Raw genomic sequence first — 21,804 nt, 5'->3', positions numbered from 1 at the left:
GTGATGTGTTCTATGTTGTTACATGTTGTGTTCTATGTTGTTACATGTTGTGTTCTATGTTGTTACATGTTGTGTGATGTGTTCTATGTTGTTACATGTTGTGTTCTATGTTGTTACATGTTGTTACATGTTGTGTTCTATGTTGTTACATGTTGTGTTCTATGTTGTTACATGTTGTGTGTTGTGTTCTATGTTGTTACATGTTGTGTTCTATGTTGTTACATGTTGTGTTCTATGTTGTTACATGTTGTGTGATGTGTTCTATGTTGTTACATGTTGTGTTCTATGTTGTTACATGTTGTGTGATGTGTTCTATGTTGTTACATGTTGTGTGATGTGTTCTATGTTGTTACATGTTGTGTTCTATTTTGTTACATGTTGTGTGATGTGTTCTATGTTGTTACATGTTGTGTTCTATGTTGTTACATGTTGTGTTCTATGTTGTTACATGTTGTGTGATGTGTTCTATGTTGTTACATGTGTGATGTGTTCTGTCGTTACATGTTGTGTGATGTGTTCTGTTGTTACATGTTGTGTGATGTGTTCTATGTTGTTACATGTTGTGTGATGTGTTCTATGTTGTTACATGTTGTGTGATGTGTTCTTTGTTGTTACATGTGTGATGTGTTCTGTCGTTACATGTTGTGTGATGTGTTCTATGTTGTTACATGTTGTGTGATGTGTTCTATGTTGTTACATGTTGTGTGATGTGTTCTTTGTTGTTACATGTTGTGTTCTATGTTGTTACATGTTGTGTGATGTGTTCTATGTTGTTACATGTGTGATGTGTTCTGTCGTTACATGTTGTGTGATGTGTTCTGTCGTTACATGTTGTGTGATGTGTTCTATGTTGTTACATGTGTGATGTGTTCTGTCGTTACATGTTGTGTGATGTGTTCTATGTCGTTACATGTTGTGTGATGTGTTCTGTCGTTACATGTTGTGTGATGTGTTCTGTCGTTACATGTTGTGTGATGTGTTCTATGTTGTTACATGTTGTGTGATGTGTTCTGTCGTTACATGTTGTGTGATGTGTTCTATGTTGTTACATGTTGTGTGATGTGTTCTATGTCGTTACATGTTGTGTGATGTGTTCTGTCGTTACATGTTGTGTGATGTGTTCTATGTTGTTACATGTTGTGTGATGTGTTCTGTCGTTACATGTTGTGTGATGTGTTCTATGTTGTTACATGTTGTGTGATGTGTTCTGTCGTTACATGTTGTGTGATGTGTTCTGTCGTTACATGTTGTGTGATGTGTTCTATGTCGTTACATGTTGTGTGATGTGTTCTGTCGTTACATGTTTTGTGATGTGTTCTATGTTGTTACATGTTGTGTGATGTGTTCTGTCGTTACATGTTGTGTGATGTGTTCTGTCGTTACATGTTGTGTGATGTGTTCTATGTCGTTACATGTTGTGTGATGTGTTCTATGTTGTTACATGTTGTGTGATGTGTTCTGTCGTTACATGTTATGTATGTTAAGTGTCTCACCAGTTTCTGGTTTGGAAAACTCCAGGCACAGAATCTCTGAGTCATGAGCCTGAACGTTCATGATCTCCTCCATACTGTCCAGATCATGGATCCTACAACACACACAAATATCATACAAATGTTTTACATACAATCATCATACAAGCATCATACAGACCACCCTACACAGGCCCCTCCTCACCTTAGGACCCCCATGCGGTCCCCAGAGGCCAGGTGCTGTCCATCAGGACTGACGCCCAGGGACCTAATGCCCGCCCTGCTCTGGTCCGCCTGCTGCCCCTCTGAGCACAATGACCCCGCCTTCTCTGTGTTGCCACCAGCAGCACCGATACTCTCCGTGTCCAGGAGGCTTGTTAGATTATCATCCACGTAAATGACCTTCTGCAGGTCCTGAGGTCAAAGGTCAAAGGTCAGAGTCAGCTGGCGTGAGGAGGGTGTCGGAGATACATGTATAAACAGTTGAGGTGTACACGTGTAGACATTAGTGTACAGGTGTGTTGTCTCACGTGGCTCAGGATGTTCCTGTTGGGGGTGTTGTGTCCATCAAGGTTCCACAGTCGGATGGTGTTGTCAGAGGAGCAGGACAGGAAGGAGCTGGGGGGGAGACACCCCTCTCCTTCCCCTCGTCCCTCTGGAGACACCTGCAGGAGAAAGCAGGGGGCGCTCATTTATTTTTTCAATCTAGAACTCGGGTGAATTCATCCGTTATCAATGATGTCGATAAAGAATTTTATTAGAATGTTTTTAAGAAACAACATATATGATCAAAACGTTTATTTATATACAAACATGTGTAGAAGATTATATATATTATTACATACAAATTAACATTAACGATTAACTGCATATTTAATTTAATGTTTTTGTCACACTTCTTAAACACACACACACACACACACACACACACACACTGACCTCCACACTCCACACACAGGAGGAGTGGTAGAGGGCGGAGTACAGTTTTCCCGCCCTGCGAGGGTCCCTGAGGTCTCGGACATCCCAAACATAAACACTGTGGTCGTTGTAGACACAGGACAACCAGCGGTTGGTGGGGTCATAGGTCACCGCCACCGTGTCCGGGTATCGAGCCTCCGACCTGCAGCAGAACAACTGACTGAGGAGGAGGAGGGAGGGAGAGAGGGAGGAAGGGGAGGGGGGGTTGATGAGTCAGAATAAAAACCAAACTGACACTGGTCCACATGGATCCTGTGTGTGTGTGTGTGTGTGTGTGTGTGTGTGTGTGTGTGTGTGTGTGTGTGTGTGTTGTGGTACCTGGCGTCAACCATACTGGTGATGTCAGCTCCCAGGGGGTGTGGGCGGGGCAGCGTGCAGATGAAGTGCAGGTTGACAGGGCTGAAAGCTCGGACAGTTCCATCAGAGCAACCACAGAAAATCAATTCGTCTGTAAGAGACAGACAGGTGGCCTGAGACGTCTGAGGACAGACAGGTGGACAGACAGACAGGTGAGTTAGAGGATGTGAGCTCTGGTCTTCTGTCTATAACAGCACTGTGTCAGTACAGAAAGGTACAGACAGACACAGACAGGCAGACAGACAGTCTCAAGCTGAAGTGACTCAGTCCAGGTGGCGACTTACTGAGGCAGAGTCAACTCTCTGAACAGGAAGCGAAGCAGGAAGCAGAGGACAAAGTGGAGGAAGAAGCAGAAGAGGAAGTAGAGGAGGAAGCAGGGGGGAAACAGAAGGAAGAAACAAAAGAGGAAGTAGAGGGGGAAGCAGGGAGGAAGCAGAAGGAAGAAACAAAAGAGGAAGTAGAGGAGGAAGCAGGGAGGAAACAGAAGGAAGCAGAGGAGGAAACAGAGGAACGTCACATTATAACGTCTTCACACAGTGAAATATTAAAACCAGGAAACAGACATTTTATCTTCAGTCACAAGTTTCACAGTGTGTGCTCTGTCACATACGTGATGTCTGTCACATACGTGATGTCTGTCACATATGTGATCTCTGTCACATAAGTGATCTCTGTCACATACGTGATCTCTGTCACATACGTGATGTCTGTCTATAATCCATGAACTCAGCACACATGATGTTTGTCATGTTGCTGCTGTGTTTTTTGCACTTGTAAAACACCGTGTGTGTGTTTTTAACATACGAACATTGAATTGACATGAATATTATGAACATTATCAACAGGTCTGTTCTGTAGTTGAAACCTGCTCTGACTCACCCGCAGCTCCACCCACTTGTCGAGGAGTCGTCGGTCGTTGAATTCACACAGCAGACCTGAGGAGGTGATGCAGAATGTGGAGGAGGCCTGTCGGCCCCGCCCACACGCCACATCGCTGAAGAAGTTGTTCCTGAGCTCTCCCAGCAGCCCTGAACGCCCCAGCAGAGGCACGGTGGCGTTCACCTGGACACGAGCAGAAAGGTGAGTACTCACAGTCGCCACACGGAGCGCTCTAATCAACACTGACTCAGACGTGAACCTTGGACGTCTTGGCGTGATCCAGGTACCAGAACTTCACGTGGCGATTTCCAGCAGTTACAAAATAAGAGCTGTCGTCTGAGAAGGAGACGGCCGTCACTTTACTGGAAACTTTGTTAGCTGCAACCACGACGTTTTTCTGATAAACAGAGGAGGAGATCAGAGAGGAGGAGATCAGAGAGGAGGAGATCAGAGAGGAGGAGATCAGAGAGGAGGAGAACAGAGAGGAGATCAGAGAGGAGGAGATCAGAGAGGAGATCAGAGAGGAGGAGATCAGAGAGGAGATCAGAGAGGAGGAGATCATAGAGGAGATCAGAGAGGAGGAGATCATAGAGGAGGAGATCAGAGAGGAGGAGATCAGAGAGGAGGAGATCAGAGAGGAGATCAGAGAGGAGGAGATCATAGAGGAGATCAGAGAGGAGGAGAACAGAGAGGAGAACAGAGAGGAGGAGATCAGAGAGGAGGAGAACAGAGAGGAGGAGATCAGAGAGGAGATCAGAGAGGAGGAGATCAGAGAGGAGGAGATCAGAGAGGAGATCAGAGAGGAGGAGAACATAGAGGAGGAGATCAGAGAGGAGATCAGAGAGGAGGAGATCATAGAGGAGATCAGAGAGGAGGAGAACAGAGAGGAGGAGAACAGAGAAGAGGAGAACAGAGAGGAGGAGATCAGAGAGTAAAAGTACTCAGTTACTTCAGGTACCTTCCAGTTCCAGACGTTGACCATCATGTCGTGTTGATAACCGACACTGACGATGTATTTTCCGTTTGGAGAAAACGTGACGCAGGAGACGCCATATTTATGTTCCTGAAGCTCAGAGACCTGAAGACGCTCTGACACCTCCCACACCCGGACCGCCGGCATGTGACCACTCTGGGGGGGGGGGGGGTCAAACACATCTAATCAGACACCAACGTTTTATTCAATTCAGATTTCTTTGTATAGCACCAAATCATAAAATACTTATTTTATCTCAAGGCTCTTTACAAAGAACTTAAATCTTCTTTAATAAAGAGAAACCAGCAGGTGAGCATGTGGACATCTGAGATAGGAACGCTGCCATCTTGTGGTGACATGAGGAACTGAGGCTGTGATGGATGCAGATGTTCAAACAGCCGTGAACTCACCTCTCCTGTAACCACGTATCTCCCATCTGGAGAAAATGCTAACGTGGTGATCGCCTTCCTGGAAACAGACACATTTTATATCATAACCACAGGAAATACTTTCTTCTTCTCTTGTTGGCTGTCATGAGTTCAGACTGTAGTGCTGCGGACCTTTATTCACAAACCACAATTACATCAATTTGATCCAAACATTTTTTTAACTTTACTGTGGTGAAACGCATCAATAGAATTAGACCATCATGCAATGCAGCAGGTCTCGAGTCATGTCGCAGTAGAAGAAGGAAGCTACATTTAAACTTTATTAAAACTGAATCAAACCTTATTTTAAACTTTTCTAAAACATAATTAAAACTTGAATTAACCTTGAACCTTATTTAACAGGAAGTGGTCACATAGCAGTAGTAACAGAGAGAGCTGATTGGCTGATGGGGTTTCACCTGGAGCTGTTGAGGATGTGATGCTGTTTGTTCTTCCGAGGATTCAGCAGGACAACAACACACCTGTGTACACACACACACACACACACACACACACACACATTATCCTCATGAGTCATGACAGGCTGAGGAGTGTGTGCAGCTGAGTCAGCAACTAATTATATTCTTCCTCATCTCTCTCACACACGCACACACACACTCAGACACTCACACACATACACACTCACTCACACACACACTCGCACGCACACACACACGCACACACACACGCACACACACACGCACACACACACACACACACACACACACACACACACACACACACACACACACACACACACACACACACACTCAGTGAAAGACTGTCCCTCGCTCGCCCTCGGACATTCCCATCATTCCTCTGGACTCAAACTGATCCAAGAAATTCAAACTGTGATGGGAGGAGCTGTGTGACCTCCGACCTCTGATGTCACTGACCCACATACACTGTTGGGCCTGTGTCACTCAGACAAATTAAAGTTCATCACAAATACGATTCATGTCCAGAAGAACCTTCTGTTCTCTTCAGAAACTATCGCTTGTGACTCAGAGTCTGAACCAATTAGCAGGTGAGGACACGGTGACAGATTCTGATGGAAGTGAGGACACACGAGGACTGGATTTGAATTCTGTTGAAAATGATCTGACCTCATCTACTCTCAGCAGCAATCAATGCTCCCTCAAAGAGACTCAGTCTGTCTGGTCAGATCTATGTGAACCACCTAAAAACCATGAACGCTGTTCTGACACTGTTCAGGTGGGAACCCTGGATCCTCCAAAACATCTGGAACCTCCTCGTCTTTCCAAGTGGACGTCTTCGTCTTCTACGGGTACGGCTCCTCCTCTTCATCCTGAGAGATTTGTGTTCTTCAGTTTCACGTCCGTCACGTGTTAGAAACCTTAGAGACACGCCCACTCGCTCACTGAGAAGGTTCCAGATGTTTTCTCACATGGACTCACTCTGACATACAGATGTTTTACTAGAGGCTGCAGGAGAAGATCCAGAACATGTCCAGAGCATGTCCAGAGACACTGACTCAGACATTTGTCCTCACATACAGAACATGTGAGGAACATGTGAGGAGCTTGTGAGGAGCATGTGAGGAACATGTGAGGAGCATGTGAGGAACATGTGAGGAACATGTGAGGAGCATGTGAGGAGCATGTGAGGAACATGTCAAGAACAGTGAAGCCTGTGCATTCTGCCGGCCTCTCTGGCCAGAGCGAGATCGAGAGAGAAAGACGGAAGGAAAAAGAGCGAGCGATAAGCCTGAGAGACACGTGAAGTTGACGGGGCAGACACTGGAAAAATTATTTAATATCATCAAATACTCGGCGAGTGAGTGGAGAGGAGCGCTCTCGCCGGGCATTGTGCACTGGTGGGCCAGTTAAGATAGACATGTGATATTTTGATCAAGGCCTTGCTCCTCACATGTAAAGTGTGCACGTCTGGATAAAGAACTCAACACCTTTACTGAAGTAAAAGTAGAATTACTCCTTTACAAACACAAGTCCTGAACTCAAAATGAACTGAAGCTAAATGTAAAAGTACTCACTGCGCAGATCAGATTCTAGATACAACCTCAAACGTGTATTGAAGTAAAGTAAATGTGATGAACTTCTCTTTACACTTCAACTGGATTCACTCACTTCAGGTTTCTATGTTTACACTTTCACTCTTTAGCTAACGGACGACAGCGTTCTCTTCTTCTGACTTCACTTCTCTTTCTCGGTACAGACAGAACCAGTTCTCACCCTGCAGGATAAGCCAACAGTCCAGTTCGGGGGTCGCAGGCCAGCGCTCGGTTCCCTGGAGCCGTGATTCCCAGAACCTTCTCCAAGGTCACCTGGAAGATAAAAGGTCAGAGGTCAGACATATGTTCCACTTCACCAACATCCAGGAGTACCTCCTCAAGACATGGAACCACTTCAAGAACTCCAGACTTAACATGGAACCACTTCAAGACATCAGACTTAACATGGAACCACTTCGAGAACTCCAGACTTAACATGGAACCACTTCAAGAACTCCAGACTGAACATGGAACCACTTCAAGAACTCCAGACTGAACATGGAACCACTTCAAGACATCAGACTTAACATGGAACCACTTCAAGAACTCCAGACTGAACATGGAACCACTTCAAGAACTCCAGACTGAACATGGAACCACTTCAAGAACTCCAGACTGAACATGGAACCACTTCAAGATCCCCCTTAACATGGAACCACTTCAAGAACTCCAGACTTAACATGGAACCACTTCAAGACATCAGACTTAACATGGAACCACTTCAAGAACTCCAGACTTAACATGGAACCACTTCAAGACATCAGACTGAACATGGAACCACTTCGAGAACTCCAGACTTAACATGGAACCACTTCAAGAACTCCAGACTGAACATGGAACCACTTCAAGAACTCCAGACTGAACATGGAACCACTTCAAGACATCAGACTTAACATGGAACCACTTCAAGAACTCCAGACTGAACATGGAACCACTTCAAGAACTCCAGACTGAACATGGAACCACTTCAAGAACTCCAGACTGAACATGGAACCACTTCAAGAACTCCAGACTGAACATGGAACCACTTCAAGACATCAGACTTAACATGGAACCACTTCAAGAACTCCAGACTTAACATGGAACCACTTCAAGAACTCCAGACTGAACATGGAGCACCGAGCCCCTGAGCTCGTCATCCTGCTGCTCCACATTCTTCACTGACTGATGTTGACAGAGATCAGCTGATGTTGACAGAGATCAGCTGATGTTGACATCAACACAGAACCAACTCAACCAGTAACTGAAACATTTGTGATGTAGACAAATGTTTGTCGAGCTGAAGTTTCCTCAGTGTGAAGAGAAGAGACACAAAGAGCAGCCACATTGTTGTCGTCCAGTTTTCAACATGGACGACAACAATGTGACGATTGTTAGTGTTTGTCTACAGAGACGTGGTCACGTGACCCTCAGTGTCTGCCTCATGGTCACATGATGAAGGGAGGTCGTCTTCATCTAAACACTCGACTCTTATTCATCGTCAGAATGACTTCATCACGACATCATCATCAGAATCCACTCGGACCATGATGCATCTGTCTCCTCGATGTTCTAAACAACATGACGGCTCCACCGTGGTTCTTCCTCCTCCTCCTTCATCCTCAGTGTGACGGAGCGAAAGATCACATGATCTCTGCGGATGACCTCTGACACAACATCAACACCACCATTTTGTCTGGTCCTCACAAACTGACTGAGGGTCAAGACTTGTTGGGTTAGTTAGTTAATGAGTTGTGATGGTTAGTTAGTTAATGAGTTGTGAGGGTTAGTTAGTTAATGAGTTGTGAGGGTTAGTTAGTTAATGAGTTGTGATGGTTAGTTAGTTGATGAGTTGTGATGGTTCGTTAGTTAATGAGTTGTGATGGTTAGTTAGTTGATGAGTTGTGATGGTTAGTTAGTTGATGAGTTGTGATGGTTCGTTAGTTAATGAGTTGTGATGGTTAGTTAGTTAATGAGTTGTGATGGTTAGTTAGTTAATGAGTTGTGATGGTTCGTTAGTTAATGAGTTGTGATGGTTCGTTAGTTAATGAGTTGTGAGGGTTAGTTAGTTAATGAGTTGTGATGGTTCATTAGTTGATGGTTAGTTAGTTAATGAGTTGTGATGGTTAGTTAGTTAATAAGTTGTGATGGTTCGTTAGTTAATGAGTTGTGATGGTTCGTTAGTTAATGAGTTGTGATGGTTAGTTAGTTAATGAGTTGTGAGGGTTAGTTAGTTAATGAGTTGTGATGGTTAGTTAGTTAATGAGTTGTGAGGGTTAGTTAGTTAATGAGTTGTGATGGTTAGTTAGTTAATCAGGGTTAGCGTTAGGGGGAGGAGCTAGGGAATGTGTTATGCCAATGTGCATTGTGTGTGTGTGTGTGTGTGTGTGTGTGTGCACGCGCACCTTGTCGCTGAGGTCCTCTTTGTGTCGCGCAGTGTGGCTCCTCCTCCTCAGTTTGATTGACGGGGATCGCAGCAGGTTCTTGATGCGGCTGCGGATTGTTCCGCTTCCGTCCGCGGCCATCGCGCCGTTAGCTGCGCTGCTAGCTGCGCTGCTAGCGGCTCCTCTCAGCGGCTCGAGTCTCTCTCCTCCACCGGCGCTGCTGCTGCGGTCATTCCGCCCGAGAGCCGAGCCGAGCCGGGCCGGAAGGTTCAGCTGACCTGGCCCTGGTCCTGGATTGATCCGGATCACGGGCCCCAATTCCGCCGCTGTTCCGCATCGTATTTCTCCGCCGCAGCGAAGAACGAGACGCTTTGGATCCGACACGAGCAGACAAGCTAGCGTCACAACCACCGACACTTCCGGTGGGGCTTTCAAAAATAAAACCTGAAAGCTCTGTTTATATCCTGTTATATATTTGAATTTATTGATTTCTGACGTAAAAAGTAACATGAGAGATAAACGAGCCTGACTCAGGTAGAAGTTCATATCAAATACTAATAATCAGATTATTCAAATGATCTTTGTTGATTGTGACAGTTACCAACCACAGCTGTAGTTTATCTGAGGACCTAAATAAAGACGTGTTCAACGCTGTCCACAAACTGAAGACACATGAAGTAAGGCTCTATCTGAATAGAACTTTACTTCATGTGATGACAACACTAGAGTTTACTGTTGTTCACGATTTCATGTCAAAGTGGCTGCTGTGAAATGTGTATTAGTACATACATGAACTTTTCTTCGTGTTTGAATAAAAATGTTTGAATCCAAGAATATTAGATTTCAGTTGGTTCAAGTTCAAATTCCTAATTGTTGTCATTAATGGAGAAATCAAGGCCTGAGCAGCGTCAGCTGCTTTTTAAGACTGTTTAAATATCCATATGCATATTCCAGTCCATATTCAAACTTTATTTATATTAGCCTTGAACAGCGACGTGTCTGTGATCAGACAAATGATATTAACATCAGAAAGTTTCTTTCACAAGTACAAAAATACAAATGTAAGAAAAGCAAACTGTACAAACATCATTTAATTCAACAAGAAAATGCAGCTGCATCTTCATCTCATCGTCGGTCCAACACTGAGCAGGTAAGTCCAGGGGAGACTTGCTGTCCACACGCTCGTCTTTCAATTCTTGAAACAGGAAGTAACTTTCCTGCACATGAAAATGTATGTTCATTTGTTTTCTTCACTCAGGTTTTAATATGTCTTGTCAAAAAAAAGTTTGTCCATATACACAATAACATGGACAAATTATTTAAGAGTAGAATTTCACAAAAAGATGAAACTTAGAGAACAAAACTGATATTTTCAGAGAAACTTTTGATATATATTTTTTGCAGTGCACTTGCTGGATGACTTTTTGATGAAAGTTAGACAACTAAACCCGTAAACCCTTGAAAAGAAGGAAATTAAAAAAAGTTTACAACATTAAAATTTTAGTATCGTGTGGTGGTTTTGGTTCTGAGATGAACAATGTGAACTTTTATTTTGAAAACTTCCAGTTTTTGAAAAAACTAGATACAGAGAATTTTCATGATCTTTGAGGTGGTGGTCGGGTCGGGTGCTGTTCACACCTGTCTCAAGTGATCTTCAGAGTTCGGGTGTGAAACATCGAGGACTCACCTGAGATCAGATCAGACACCTGTCCACATACTTTTGATGGTGAGCATGTGACACACTGAAGGTCGACCTCTGACATTTGCAGTTTTTCAGATGTGTCATGTTTGTTTTTGAGGACGTTAGTATTTGAAACAACAAAAACAGCCAGAGCCAATCAGAGATGGTTCTCCGACCGATGACCAACTGGAAACTGGTGGAGCAGCGCCATCATCAGCTGGGCGGGTTTCCTTTTAGGCCCAGAGGAACCAGCCGCGGCATCGGCCTCCAGGCCATCGCTCCCTCCCCCCTCCCCACTCCCGCTGTTGCTCTGTCACTGCTGGCAGAGTCTGCCACCTTAGACCCGCCCACCTTCATTTGCAGCAGAGGGGGTGGTGCCAGGGCACCACTTGTAGTGTTCCTATTGGTCGGTCCAGTCTGCGTCATCTCCGTTTGTCCCTGGAGCCCTCCATGCTCTGTCTCCACGGAAACACTGTTGTCACAGTCCAGCTCCAAGCTTTGAGTGTGGCCCTGCTCCTTGGCCCCACCCACTGCGTGGTCCACCTCATACGAGACCCCTGCTGTCGTCTCTGTGGAGACGGTCCGCTGGTTGACTGAGACGATCTCATTGAGGGACGTCAGACTCTCAGTGTCATCGTTGGCTCGGGTCTCAGGCCCCGCACCCAGAGGCCCCTCAGCCCCAACCTCTGCCTCACAATCAACACTCAGTTCTGGGCACAGGGTGGAGGATGGGGCCTGGTCTATGATCTGGTCTGAGGGGAGATCTGGTCCAGCAGAGACCACCAGGGGAGGTTGAGGCGGGTGCAGCAGGTTTGAAGCCTCTGAGAAGGTTCTGGATTCTGAGGGAGAACCAGGTTAGAGAAAAAACAAGACGGTCAGGCTCAAAATATGATCATTAATTATAATTGAGATAAAGTTATATTGTGCAGGATACTGTTTTATAAAGTTTCAATTCCTGTTATGAAAAAAATATAAAATCTTCCTCTTGAGTAACCTGTTAAATTAGATCTTACCAGTTGGGGGGCGGGGCAGTGAGCTGAGATGGACCTGCTGATTGGTCAGACCGGGGATGTTGAGGGTGACAGAGGCCACGCCTACAGACAGGAAGAGGACACATCTTACTTTCAAAATAAAAGAATGTTGAAGCACAGAACAAGGTCACAGCGCTCCGTCGGTACCTGGTGTTGCAGCTGTCGTCTGCAGAACCATCGGTCCCTTCATCAACGGACTCAGGGACAGTATCTGTTGTCCTGGCAACGCTGCACCAATCAGAGACAGAACGTCAGCTGGTACCAGCGCCTGAACAGATGAAGCTTCACCAACACAAACTTAACATTTACTCTCTGTCCCGTGTTTGTCCATTAAGGCGAAGCTCAGTCAGTGCCAACACAAATCTGTTCATCGCGATTCTAAAGAACTTTAAGGAAGGTTACTTGAGGGTTGAAGGTTACAGCTGATTAACAAACGAACTCACCTGCTCATTACATAAACTGGTTTGAATAAAGTACATTTAAAAAGCTCAATGCTTTAAGTTAAATTACATTTATTTCAGCCGTGTCAATGGTGAGTTAATGAGTTAACGAGTCACCTGATCTATCAGTAATCCATCAATAAATCAGTCAAACTCACCCTCTGTAGTTGTGAGCAAAGATGATGATGATGAAACTGGTCTTTTACTGCGAGACAAGATGTTCGGCATCGTCTTTGGCCGGTCTCGGACCACAGGTGCGCTATGGGATACAGCAGGAGGAGCCAGGTGGGACTGGGACATCTGCAGGACCATCTGAGACATGTGGACGGGTGTCGGGGCCGGTGTCGGGGCAGGTGTCGGGGCCGGTGTCGGTGCAGGTGTCGGGGCTGGGGCCGGTGTCGGGGCCGGTGTCGGGGCAGGTGTCGGCGCCGGTGTCGGGGACGGGGCCGGTGTCGGGGCCGGTGTCGGGGCCGGTGTCGGGGCTGGTGTCGGGACGGGTGTCGGGGCTGGTTTTGTAGAGGGCGGGGCAGTGGTGGGAGGAACTTGTAGAGTCTGCGGCTGTACGTTGGACGAGATGATTATGATGTCGTCATTACTCGTGTCTTCTGTAGAGAGATCAGGCTCAGAGGCCCCACCCCCTACTGGTACTCGCAACTGATTGGCTGCTGGGTGTCTCTCCTGGTCTTCCAGCTTCTTCAGGACTGTCTGTGTTTGTTTACCTGCAGCCACAAACACACTTGTTACACTTGTTCACACCAGGGGCCTGGATTACGAAGTCAGGCTCGGTGGTCACATGATGCTGGTTATCAACTCGTTAAGTTAACTCATCAAGTTCTGAGTGTGTTAACATAAAGGGGCGGGCTTTACTCCATATGACCAATCACAGACATGGACAGTTTGACTGACAGCAGAGCTGAGGATCAAACTGTTGATTAATAAAAATCAGAGAAGAAAAAAAGAAACAGTTACAGCTGCTAAACGCAGGAAGAACATCTGGTGAAACATCTGGATTGTTATAATAGTAAAACTGTCGTTAACGAGTGGATCTGAAAATAATCTCATCTGTGTCTCCATCACATCATTTACAGGTATCGTCACTGTGTGGGACACTTCTAGTCTTTCAGGTGAAACCCTGGTGGCTTCAAGCTCAGCTGGAGAAAATAAAACACAAATATACTGTAAAGAAGGAAGTAGACTGATTTTCATATTATCTATTATATATCATAACACTGATTCTATTTCTACTGTATTTTGATATTAGAACACACACGCACAATGAGGTTTGAAAAAAAGTCAGATACTAAAGAAAAGAGATAGAAAAGAAGAACAATAAAAACTAAAGACGTTGTTATTAAAGGGATAGTTCACCAGCTTCACATTCAGTTTATATGTCCGTTACCGATGTGACCAGAACTAGCGATGCTAGCTTGTGTGGTGTTGTCCGTGTGTATGTGACGTCGAGGAGGATATCAGAGAACATTCAGAATAAAAACTTGGTGGAAATGACGCCGAGAGTAGTTTGAATGTCGGTGCTTATGGACACTTGAGGACATCATAGGAGCAGGATGGAGACGTGTTTTTTTCCGTCTGAAGAATCGGTCCACATTTAATTCAGGTGTGTTGGATTCTGCTGCGACTCTGTTTACCCCTGAAAGTCCAGAAGTGTTTTTGTGGACTCAAACACTTCACCCCCCCTCTATCATAGTGGTGAGAAGAATATTGAGGGAATTTTCATTTGTGGGTGAACTATCCCTTTAAGGTGTAAAATGTAATATGCAGACCGTGGTACTGTGAGCACTTTGCTCCTACGGGTCAGGTTGGTTCTGTTTGGCTGAAAATCGAGTTTCTTCTGACAGAGGTGTTCATTTTCTGTTACTGTGGTCGGACCACCACTCAGCTGTTTAACCCTTCACCGAGTCACAACTTTGGTTAATTATCATGTTACCATGCTAACATTCGTACCTGTTGGAGCGATGATGGAGAGGAGGAGGTCCCTCCTCTTCATCAGCCTGCTCTTCTTCTCTTTCAGATGTGCTTCTGACAACCTCAGCTCCTGGATCACCTGCTCCGCCTGCAGCACAGACAACTCTCATCAATCAAAAGGATCTGACATGACACATTTGTTTAAATATATTGGAATAAATTTGTGTTGTGATTGTTCCGCGCAAGGTGAAAGCTTGGCCGATTTCCATAGCAAAACAACGTAACAATACTAACTTAAGCCTAATTCATGCTTCTGCGTAGCCTTGTAGACGTGTACACTAAGTAGAGCCCTGATGTGCACTTCCCCAAAAATGTAACTAGGCATTGCAGGCGACGCAGAACTATGAGCTATGACTGATCTGCTTGGTAGCAACACACCTATGCACAACACTGAATTCTCGGCCCGGTGGGTAGCTAACGTGGGCACCTACGGCGCAGCTTCAACGCAGAAGCATGAATTGGGCTTTACTTTACTGAAAATAGGTCAAGCTGACAGTGAGCACCCTCTAGTGGATCAGGAGATAAACTACATCAGACAGTGTTTTAAATTTAATTAGGCACAAACCTGTTCATGCACCAACTCGCAAACACTCATGCTTTGCTGTGCTTGCTGCTTCTTAGTATATGCAATTTAATAGAGGAACTACATCATGTACTTGTTATTGGTTTATTGATACTGTTTTTTGTGGGTTGACTGATTCCTTTTCATCAATAATATTTTTTCTCACACTGGACTCTGATTGGCATCCCAGTTTCTCAATAGAGGAAAAACTGCTACAAAAAAGTGGCACCCCAGATACAGAAAAAAGTACACACCAGACTTTTCTGCAAATATTACAAAAAACACACACCATAGCCCTGGTCAAAATAAATCGCACAAAGTAAACTTTAAACTTTGACTTTGAAAGGATTCTGTCAAGACGTTCTTAAGATAATGTGTTCAGGAGGCAGAAAAAGGGTTTTGAGAGGCCACAGTGACATTTGACCATTAAATTCTAATCATTTAATCTTTGAGTTAAACTGAACATTCAGGCCAGATAAAAGTTTGCAGTGTAAACTCGTGAGAGAACAGGAAACAATGAGGAAGTCGATTCTGACCTTGTTCAGTGTGGAGATTTTAGAAGTTCTGTCGTCTCTCAGTCCCACCTCCCTCCTCAGACCTCGAAACATCTGCAGCATCTTCACTCGACGCCTCCTCTCCAACATGTTGTGAACATGTCGCTGCGTACACGCACACACACACACGCAACTGAGCTATGGTGCATCCTACTTCTATCAACCCTGATGTCCTGACTGTGTCACGTTACGTCTTGTGCAGCAGGTTTAAACATGTCTCATAAACTCTAGAGAATCAAACAAACACAAAGTAAACATCAGTCCTGTACGTGTCCTTGTGATCAGTGATGGTGTTTATTCTTAAAGTGTAGAGACTCTGACAGAGACACAGGACCTTTAATGAGCGTCTGTCCTGAAGCAGCGGTGAACAATGACAGTGATAGTGAAGTCGTCTTCTCTGCAGGAGCCCAAACATTAACACATGTGCTGCTCCTCCTCCTCCGCTCTGTGCGTAAACCTGACCTGATGTGGGTGTAACTCTATTCCAGACACATGACTGGTTCGCCGCAGCGCTATTTTCATTCTCATTGGCTGTTCATGTTGTCCGTCATAACATGGATGGAATGAGTTCTATCGACATGTCTTATATTTCTTTACATAGAGAAATTGAAAGGATTATGGAGGCTCTCTGGTGACATTTGGGAATAAATATATTATGTGATCATGAGATAATAATATGTGGGAACCAGATAAATAACTCGGGTCCACGAGATCTGAATCAGTTCTTGACTAACAAGACGTTTGGAACAAACGAAGAAGCCTCCTGATGAGAAACATTTCACTGAATCGCATGATGTCGCCTCTATAATGAGCTTTTCATCTAACTATTTCATCTCCATCTGAGCCTCACACAGGATCACAGAATATCAACAGACTCAGATCAGGATCAGAAACCTGAGAAACTTTTTCTCTTCAAATAAAATAATTTTACTCGTTTCCCCTTATTCTATTTTTCTTAATTTGCTTGTTAAAAACACAGGCGTCCACAAGCGAAAGGACGACCGCTGTGCTCCAGGTTCTCAAACTGTTCTTTATGTATGATTTTAACATCTACCTTCTCTTACCTGGTTCATTGTTGTCTCCTTCTCTTCTTCGCTGCACGACTCATCTCCGAAGTCTGACGAGTTTTCTGTCTCTTCGCTTGAAGACCCTGCCAGGTCCACCCCCTCAGTCAACTGCGTCCCTGTGGTAACAAGCCCCATCTCATCGTCCACGCAGATTATGTCCAGGTCCACAAGGTCAGAGGCCAGCTCAGGCTCAGCAAGGGGGTGTGATAGGGATAAAGGTGTGACCTCTGACCCTGAAGGAGGGGGTGGGGTCAGGGAAGTGGTGGGTTTCTGGGAGGCCGACAGCCCACCTGCAATCACAGAGTCCACTGACACCGTCACTGTTTTCCCCCGTAGCTCCGCCCCCTGACCTTCAGAGGTTTTGAGGGAGACCAGGTTCAACAAGTTGGCAGGGGGTTGACGGGTGCGCTTTAGAAGGGTTAAGGGGCTGGGAGTCGTCACCACCGGGGTAGGGGGCAGGGTTGGGAGTTTAGAACAGCTGATAAAGATTGGTTCCTTGTTGGAGTTGGAAGGAAGGATTTTAAAGGTGCACGTCGTCTTCTGAGACAGGAAACCAGAGCCCGGGACGAGGGGGGTGGGACGGGGGGTCACAGAGAAAGACTGGAGGCCAGACAGGGGGGAGGGGGTGGGGACTGAGGTCTGTGGTTGGTTTTCAACAGTGACACCTGGTCCAGGGGGGAGGACTGAGGGGGGAGCACGACCTGGAGGGGGGAAGAGACCAGGGGTGGGTGCATTAGAATAATCATGTTTATATACAGTCAGTGATCCTCTTTATATACAGTCAGTGTCTTTATATACAGTCAGTGATGGTCTTTATATACAGTCAGTGATCCTCTTTATATACAGTCAGTGTCTTTATATACAGTCAGTGATGGTCTTTATATACAGTCAGTGATGGTCTTTATATACAGTCAGTGATCCTCTTTATATACAGTCAGTGATGGTCTTTATATACAGTCAGTGATCATCTTTATATACAGTCAGTGATCATCTTTATATACAGTCACTGATCCTCTTTATATACAGTCAGTGATCATCTTTATATACAGTCACTGATCCTCTTTATATACAGTCAGTGATCATCTTTATATACAGTCACTGATCGTCTTTATATACAGTCAGTGATCATCTTTATATACAGTCACTGATCGTCTTTATATACAGTCAGTGATCCTCTTTATATACAGTCAGTGATCATCTTTATATACAGTCAGTGATCGTCTTTATATACAGTCAGTGATCGTCTTTATATACAGTCAGTGTATTTATATACAGTCAGTGATCATCTTTATATACAGTCAGTGTATTTATATACAGTCAGTGGTCATCTTTATATACAGTCAGTGTATTTATATACAGTCAGTGTATTTATATACAGTCAGTGATGGTCTTTATATACAGTCAGTGATGGTCTTTATATACAGTCAGTGATGGTCTTTATATACAGTCAGTGATGGTCTTTATATATAGTCAGTGATCGTCTTTATATACAGTCACTGATCATCTTTATATACAGTCAGTGTATTTATATACAGTCAGTGTATTTATATACAGTCAGTGATGGTCTTTATATACAGTCAGTGATGGTCTTTATATACAGTCAGTGATGGTCTTTATATACAGTCAGTGATGGTCTTTATATACAGTCAGTGATGGTCTTTATATATAGTCAGTGATCCTCTTTATATACAGTCAAGGATCATCTTTATATACAGTCACTGATCGTCTTTATATACAGTCAGTGATCATCTTTATATACAGTCAGTGTATTTATATACAGTCAGTGATCCTCTTTATATACAGTCAAGGATCATCTTTATATACACTCACCTCTGGGAACACGCAGAGTTGTGTTGACTGCTCTCAGCTTGCTGATGGGAAGTAGTTGGACCAGCTTACCATCTGGTATACGGTAATACTGCACTCCTGATGTTGTATGAACAGGCTGCAGGACCATCCTCTGACCAGTGAGAGGGACGGCCTTTACACCAGGACCCAGGACCGCTGCTGAGCCTGCACAAGGAATCATGGGTAGAACTATAGAGCTGCTTGCTTGAGAGACTAAAACACATAAGGTCATCACAAACAAGGGCTATTAATAGTTTTTATTTCCCAAACTAAGGGTCAGGAACCCAGAATGGGTCACACGATTAACCTGAGGTGGTCACAAGATGATGAAAACTGCTCCGGACACATCTATTCGAGTTCAGCCCATACTTTTGCATCATTGTAATGCCACATGACGTCTTGATGAGACCAGGGAAAGTTCTTTCTGTAAACTAGCCGCTAAGTGTGTTACATAATGCAAATCTAGGAGCTAGTCTACTGATAAAGCCAGATAAAGCAACTGCGAGTGTTACGTCTTCATGCTTACCTGTAGAGGGAGTGGAGCTGCCAGAAGCTACTGGTGTCACCCAACTTCCCCCTGCCACAGGGTTCGGGTACACCTTCACAGCAACAACCTTCGTCCTCGCCCCCTCAGGTTCTCCAGCTGTGGGCTGGTCGCAGGAAGCTGATTGGTTGAGCACTGTGACACACAGATGGCTTGAGATGTTCAAGATACGATTTCCGGTCAATGGCTTAAGTGTGAAACTGCTCAACAACAGACGTGGTTAGTTTTATATGCAACCACAAAACAAATATATGCTAGCCCTCAAGCTAATGATAGCATCAGTTACCTATATTGTTGAAAGCCATATTGCAATTAGCCAAGAATGATCAATATTACGAAACACAGTCAAAATCACTAGCCACCACTCCACAACAGAAGTAGCTCCCTAATGCTGTAGCATCATGTACTCACATACAGAGCAGGAAAACTAAAGTTAGCTTGTTAGCAGTACTGGTTTGCTAAGAGGTGGTTCCTGTTTTGATAAAAATGTGTCGAACTGTACTGTTAAAATTCAGCTGGGTATGTTTTAATAAAATGATCCTCGCAATTATCGCAGGCCAAAACTCAAAGCTGCTAGCTCATGGCTACGCTCGTATCGATTTCTTAGGTGAATCTAGGGCAAATGCAAAGGAGTCCGATTGACTGACAGATAAGTTGCGTCCTCACCTGAAGAAGAGGGTGCTACTGTGATTGATGGCTGTGGTTGGGGTGGGGTGGTGTCAGGAGCAATGAGGTTTGCTGAAGCCAAGAAGTTAGTTTGGGGGGTCGGGTCTGAACTCTGGGTCTGAGGAGGTTTTGAAGAGTGGGAAGAGGATGAAGAAGAACCTAGTTGCTTCCTGCTGGACCCCACCCGGCCGGTCAGATAAGCTGCCAGACGGTTTGCTGGATGGAGCGCCCCCATCTTCCCTAACTGGATCTTAGCCAAAGGATAGAGTTTCCCATTGACCTGTAAAAAACAAGTGTCACTGACTTTCAATGTGTTTATGATGACGTAGGTGTTGAACATGGATAATATATATCCGTCATATAATAATTTGACGAGTTGAAACATTTAGAATAGTTTATGTCCTTAGAGTCTGTTTAGCTTTAAAACTTCATAATATGTTGTTAATATCCAAGGTTGTTATGAAAAAGGGTCAAGTTGTACCTGACAGTGGAATCTTCCTGCAGTCACAACCATATATGGAGTCCTTACCTGGACCAGGTGGTCGGTCCCTCCTGGTAGTCTTCTTCTGGCTGAGAGGAATCCGGCAGGGGAGATTCCTGTTAGGAAAGGTAGAGCCAAGCTGACCATCTTCTTCTTTTTTTCGTTTCGTTTCATTTTCCCTGTACTCCTCTCGCTCCCATTGTCCATCTGGTGAAGTGTTGAGCCTTCCTCCTCCTGGATGTCACCTTCCTCCACCTCCCGCTGCCAGTCTTCCGGAGGCTTCTCCTCCTCCGTGATCTCCCACTGCCAAGCCTCCAGACGCTCCGCCTCCCCTTTCACCTGTCTCAGGTGGCCCTGCAGAGAGACACGAGACACTCACAACACATCTCATTCTTTATGGTGCTACATTTGCTTGCTTGGAGATGCCTCCTCCTCTCATGCTCCAATCCTTTGTGGATTCCCCGAGGGATCTATTCTGGCTCCACTAGGTCTACTGACTCGACTGGTTGGGGTCCCATGTTACGTTTCCGTTATATCTAACATGTCAATGTCAATTTTATTTATGTAGCACATTTAAAACAACTTGGTTGACCAAAGTGCAAGGTGTGTTACAAGAGGACAGTAACACGCAATACATCAGAATAAAAAATATGGTAAGTTCCATAAGTTTGGGGCGGCTACTGTGAAGGCACGATCACCTTTCAAATCAAATCAAATCAGGAGGAGCTGAGTAGAAAGCGACTGTCAGATCTAGGAGCACTAGGACAGCAGAGTCTCCTGAATCAATAGCTAAAACCAAATCGTTAAATACTCTTAAAAGGGCTGTTTCAGTGCTATGATGGGGTTTAAAACCAGACTGGAACTTTTCATACACATTATTGTTGATTAGAAATGTTTGCAACTGGGTGAGAACTACTTTCTCTAAGACTTTGGACAAGAAGGGCAGTTTAGAAATGGGACTGAAATTAGAGAGAACAGAGGGATCAAGATTTTTTTTCTTTAGCAAGGGCTGTACAACAGCATGTTTAAAAGCAGCTGGGACACAACCAGAGAGAAGGCAGGTGTTTATCAGTGACAGAATGGATGGGCCAACAGTGTCAAGACTTCAGAAGACGAGCTGGGATGCTATCAGAGGGGCAATTTGTGGATCAATTTCAAATTGTTCCACACTGATAACCTTTTATATCTATAGAAAAAAACACTGAAATAAAATAAAATACAACTTCCTACAGTGGCTTCACAATAAAAGTCCTCTGGAAAAGTAGCTTAGTTTGATTTTTGTATTTAGCCCTGAAAGGAGTATGGTTTTAAAATACATTAAATATAAGATAGTGAAAAATGGACTGTTGCAGTTTCCAAGTTTTTTTGAAAAATCTTGTTTGTCCAGAGCTCAACGAGATTCAGTTCCTATGACCAGAGGTGCACAAACTGACACAAGTGAAAAAATTTCAGTTTTCTAAGTTTAAAC

At 44.5% G+C, this 21,804-nt stretch overlaps 2 protein-coding genes across 12 annotated transcripts in view; both read right to left on the bottom strand.

The window, feature by feature from the left end:
* Nucleotides 1–10,301, bottom strand: part of mapkbp1 (mitogen-activated protein kinase binding protein 1) — a 29,892-nt gene extending 19,591 nt beyond the window's left edge. For 4 of the 6 annotated variants that reach the window (XR_011244648.1, XM_069535173.1, XM_069535177.1 and 1 more), the window contains exons 1-13: nucleotides 9,501–10,301; nucleotides 7,298–7,389; nucleotides 5,504–5,566; nucleotides 5,067–5,124; nucleotides 4,642–4,812; nucleotides 3,943–4,080; nucleotides 3,684–3,866; nucleotides 3,089–3,106; nucleotides 2,766–2,926; nucleotides 2,409–2,607; nucleotides 2,000–2,134; nucleotides 1,675–1,883; nucleotides 1,494–1,585 (exon numbers count right to left, since the gene is read on the bottom strand). Coding sequence is in view for 5 of the 6 variants with exons in the window: in XM_069535173.1 (XP_069391274.1) it covers nucleotides 1,494–1,585; nucleotides 1,675–1,883; nucleotides 2,000–2,134; nucleotides 2,409–2,607; nucleotides 2,766–2,926; nucleotides 3,089–3,106; nucleotides 3,684–3,866; nucleotides 3,943–4,080; nucleotides 4,642–4,812; nucleotides 5,067–5,124; nucleotides 5,504–5,566; nucleotides 7,298–7,389; nucleotides 9,501–10,025 (2,044 nt within the window). In the remaining variant the exon portion in view is untranslated. The remainder of the gene's footprint in view (nucleotides 1–1,493; nucleotides 1,586–1,674; nucleotides 1,884–1,999; nucleotides 2,135–2,408; nucleotides 2,608–2,765; nucleotides 2,927–3,088; nucleotides 3,107–3,683; nucleotides 3,867–3,942; nucleotides 4,081–4,641; nucleotides 4,813–5,066; nucleotides 5,125–5,503; nucleotides 5,567–7,297; nucleotides 7,390–9,500) is intronic. The other 2 variants (XM_069535175.1, XM_069535178.1) reach the window with 1 other exon arrangement.
* Nucleotides 10,302–10,427: 126 nt separating this feature from the next.
* The window catches only part of mgaa (MAX dimerization protein MGA a), a 25,775-nt gene continuing 14,398 nt past the window's right edge, over nucleotides 10,428–21,804 (bottom strand). For 4 of the 6 annotated variants that reach the window (XM_069535168.1, XM_069535170.1, XM_069535169.1 and 1 more), the window contains exons 14-24: nucleotides 20,385–20,690; nucleotides 19,856–20,135; nucleotides 19,172–19,324; nucleotides 18,628–18,810; nucleotides 16,795–17,498; nucleotides 15,713–15,835; nucleotides 14,594–14,702; nucleotides 12,790–13,350; nucleotides 12,339–12,473; nucleotides 12,174–12,254; nucleotides 10,428–11,999 (exon numbers count right to left, since the gene is read on the bottom strand). In XM_069535168.1, the coding sequence (XP_069391269.1) occupies nucleotides 11,374–11,999; nucleotides 12,174–12,254; nucleotides 12,339–12,473; nucleotides 12,790–13,350; nucleotides 14,594–14,702; nucleotides 15,713–15,835; nucleotides 16,795–17,498; nucleotides 18,628–18,810; nucleotides 19,172–19,324; nucleotides 19,856–20,135; nucleotides 20,385–20,690 (3,261 nt within the window). In that variant the 3' untranslated portion in view covers nucleotides 10,428–11,373. Of the gene's footprint in view, nucleotides 12,000–12,173; nucleotides 12,255–12,338; nucleotides 12,474–12,789; nucleotides 13,351–14,593; nucleotides 14,703–15,712; nucleotides 15,836–16,794; nucleotides 17,499–18,627; nucleotides 18,811–19,171; nucleotides 19,325–19,855; nucleotides 20,136–20,384; nucleotides 20,691–21,804 lie in introns of those variants that run through there. The other 2 variants (XM_069535172.1, XR_011244647.1) reach the window with 2 other exon arrangements.

Source organism: Paralichthys olivaceus, chromosome 12 (genome assembly GCF_024713975.1).
Source record: "Paralichthys olivaceus isolate ysfri-2021 chromosome 12, ASM2471397v2, whole genome shotgun sequence".
Classification (NCBI taxonomy): Eukaryota; Metazoa; Chordata; class Actinopteri; order Pleuronectiformes; family Paralichthyidae; genus Paralichthys; species Paralichthys olivaceus.
The sequence above is the reverse complement of the archived record's forward strand: the minus strand, read 5'-3'. Positions and strand labels throughout refer to the sequence as shown.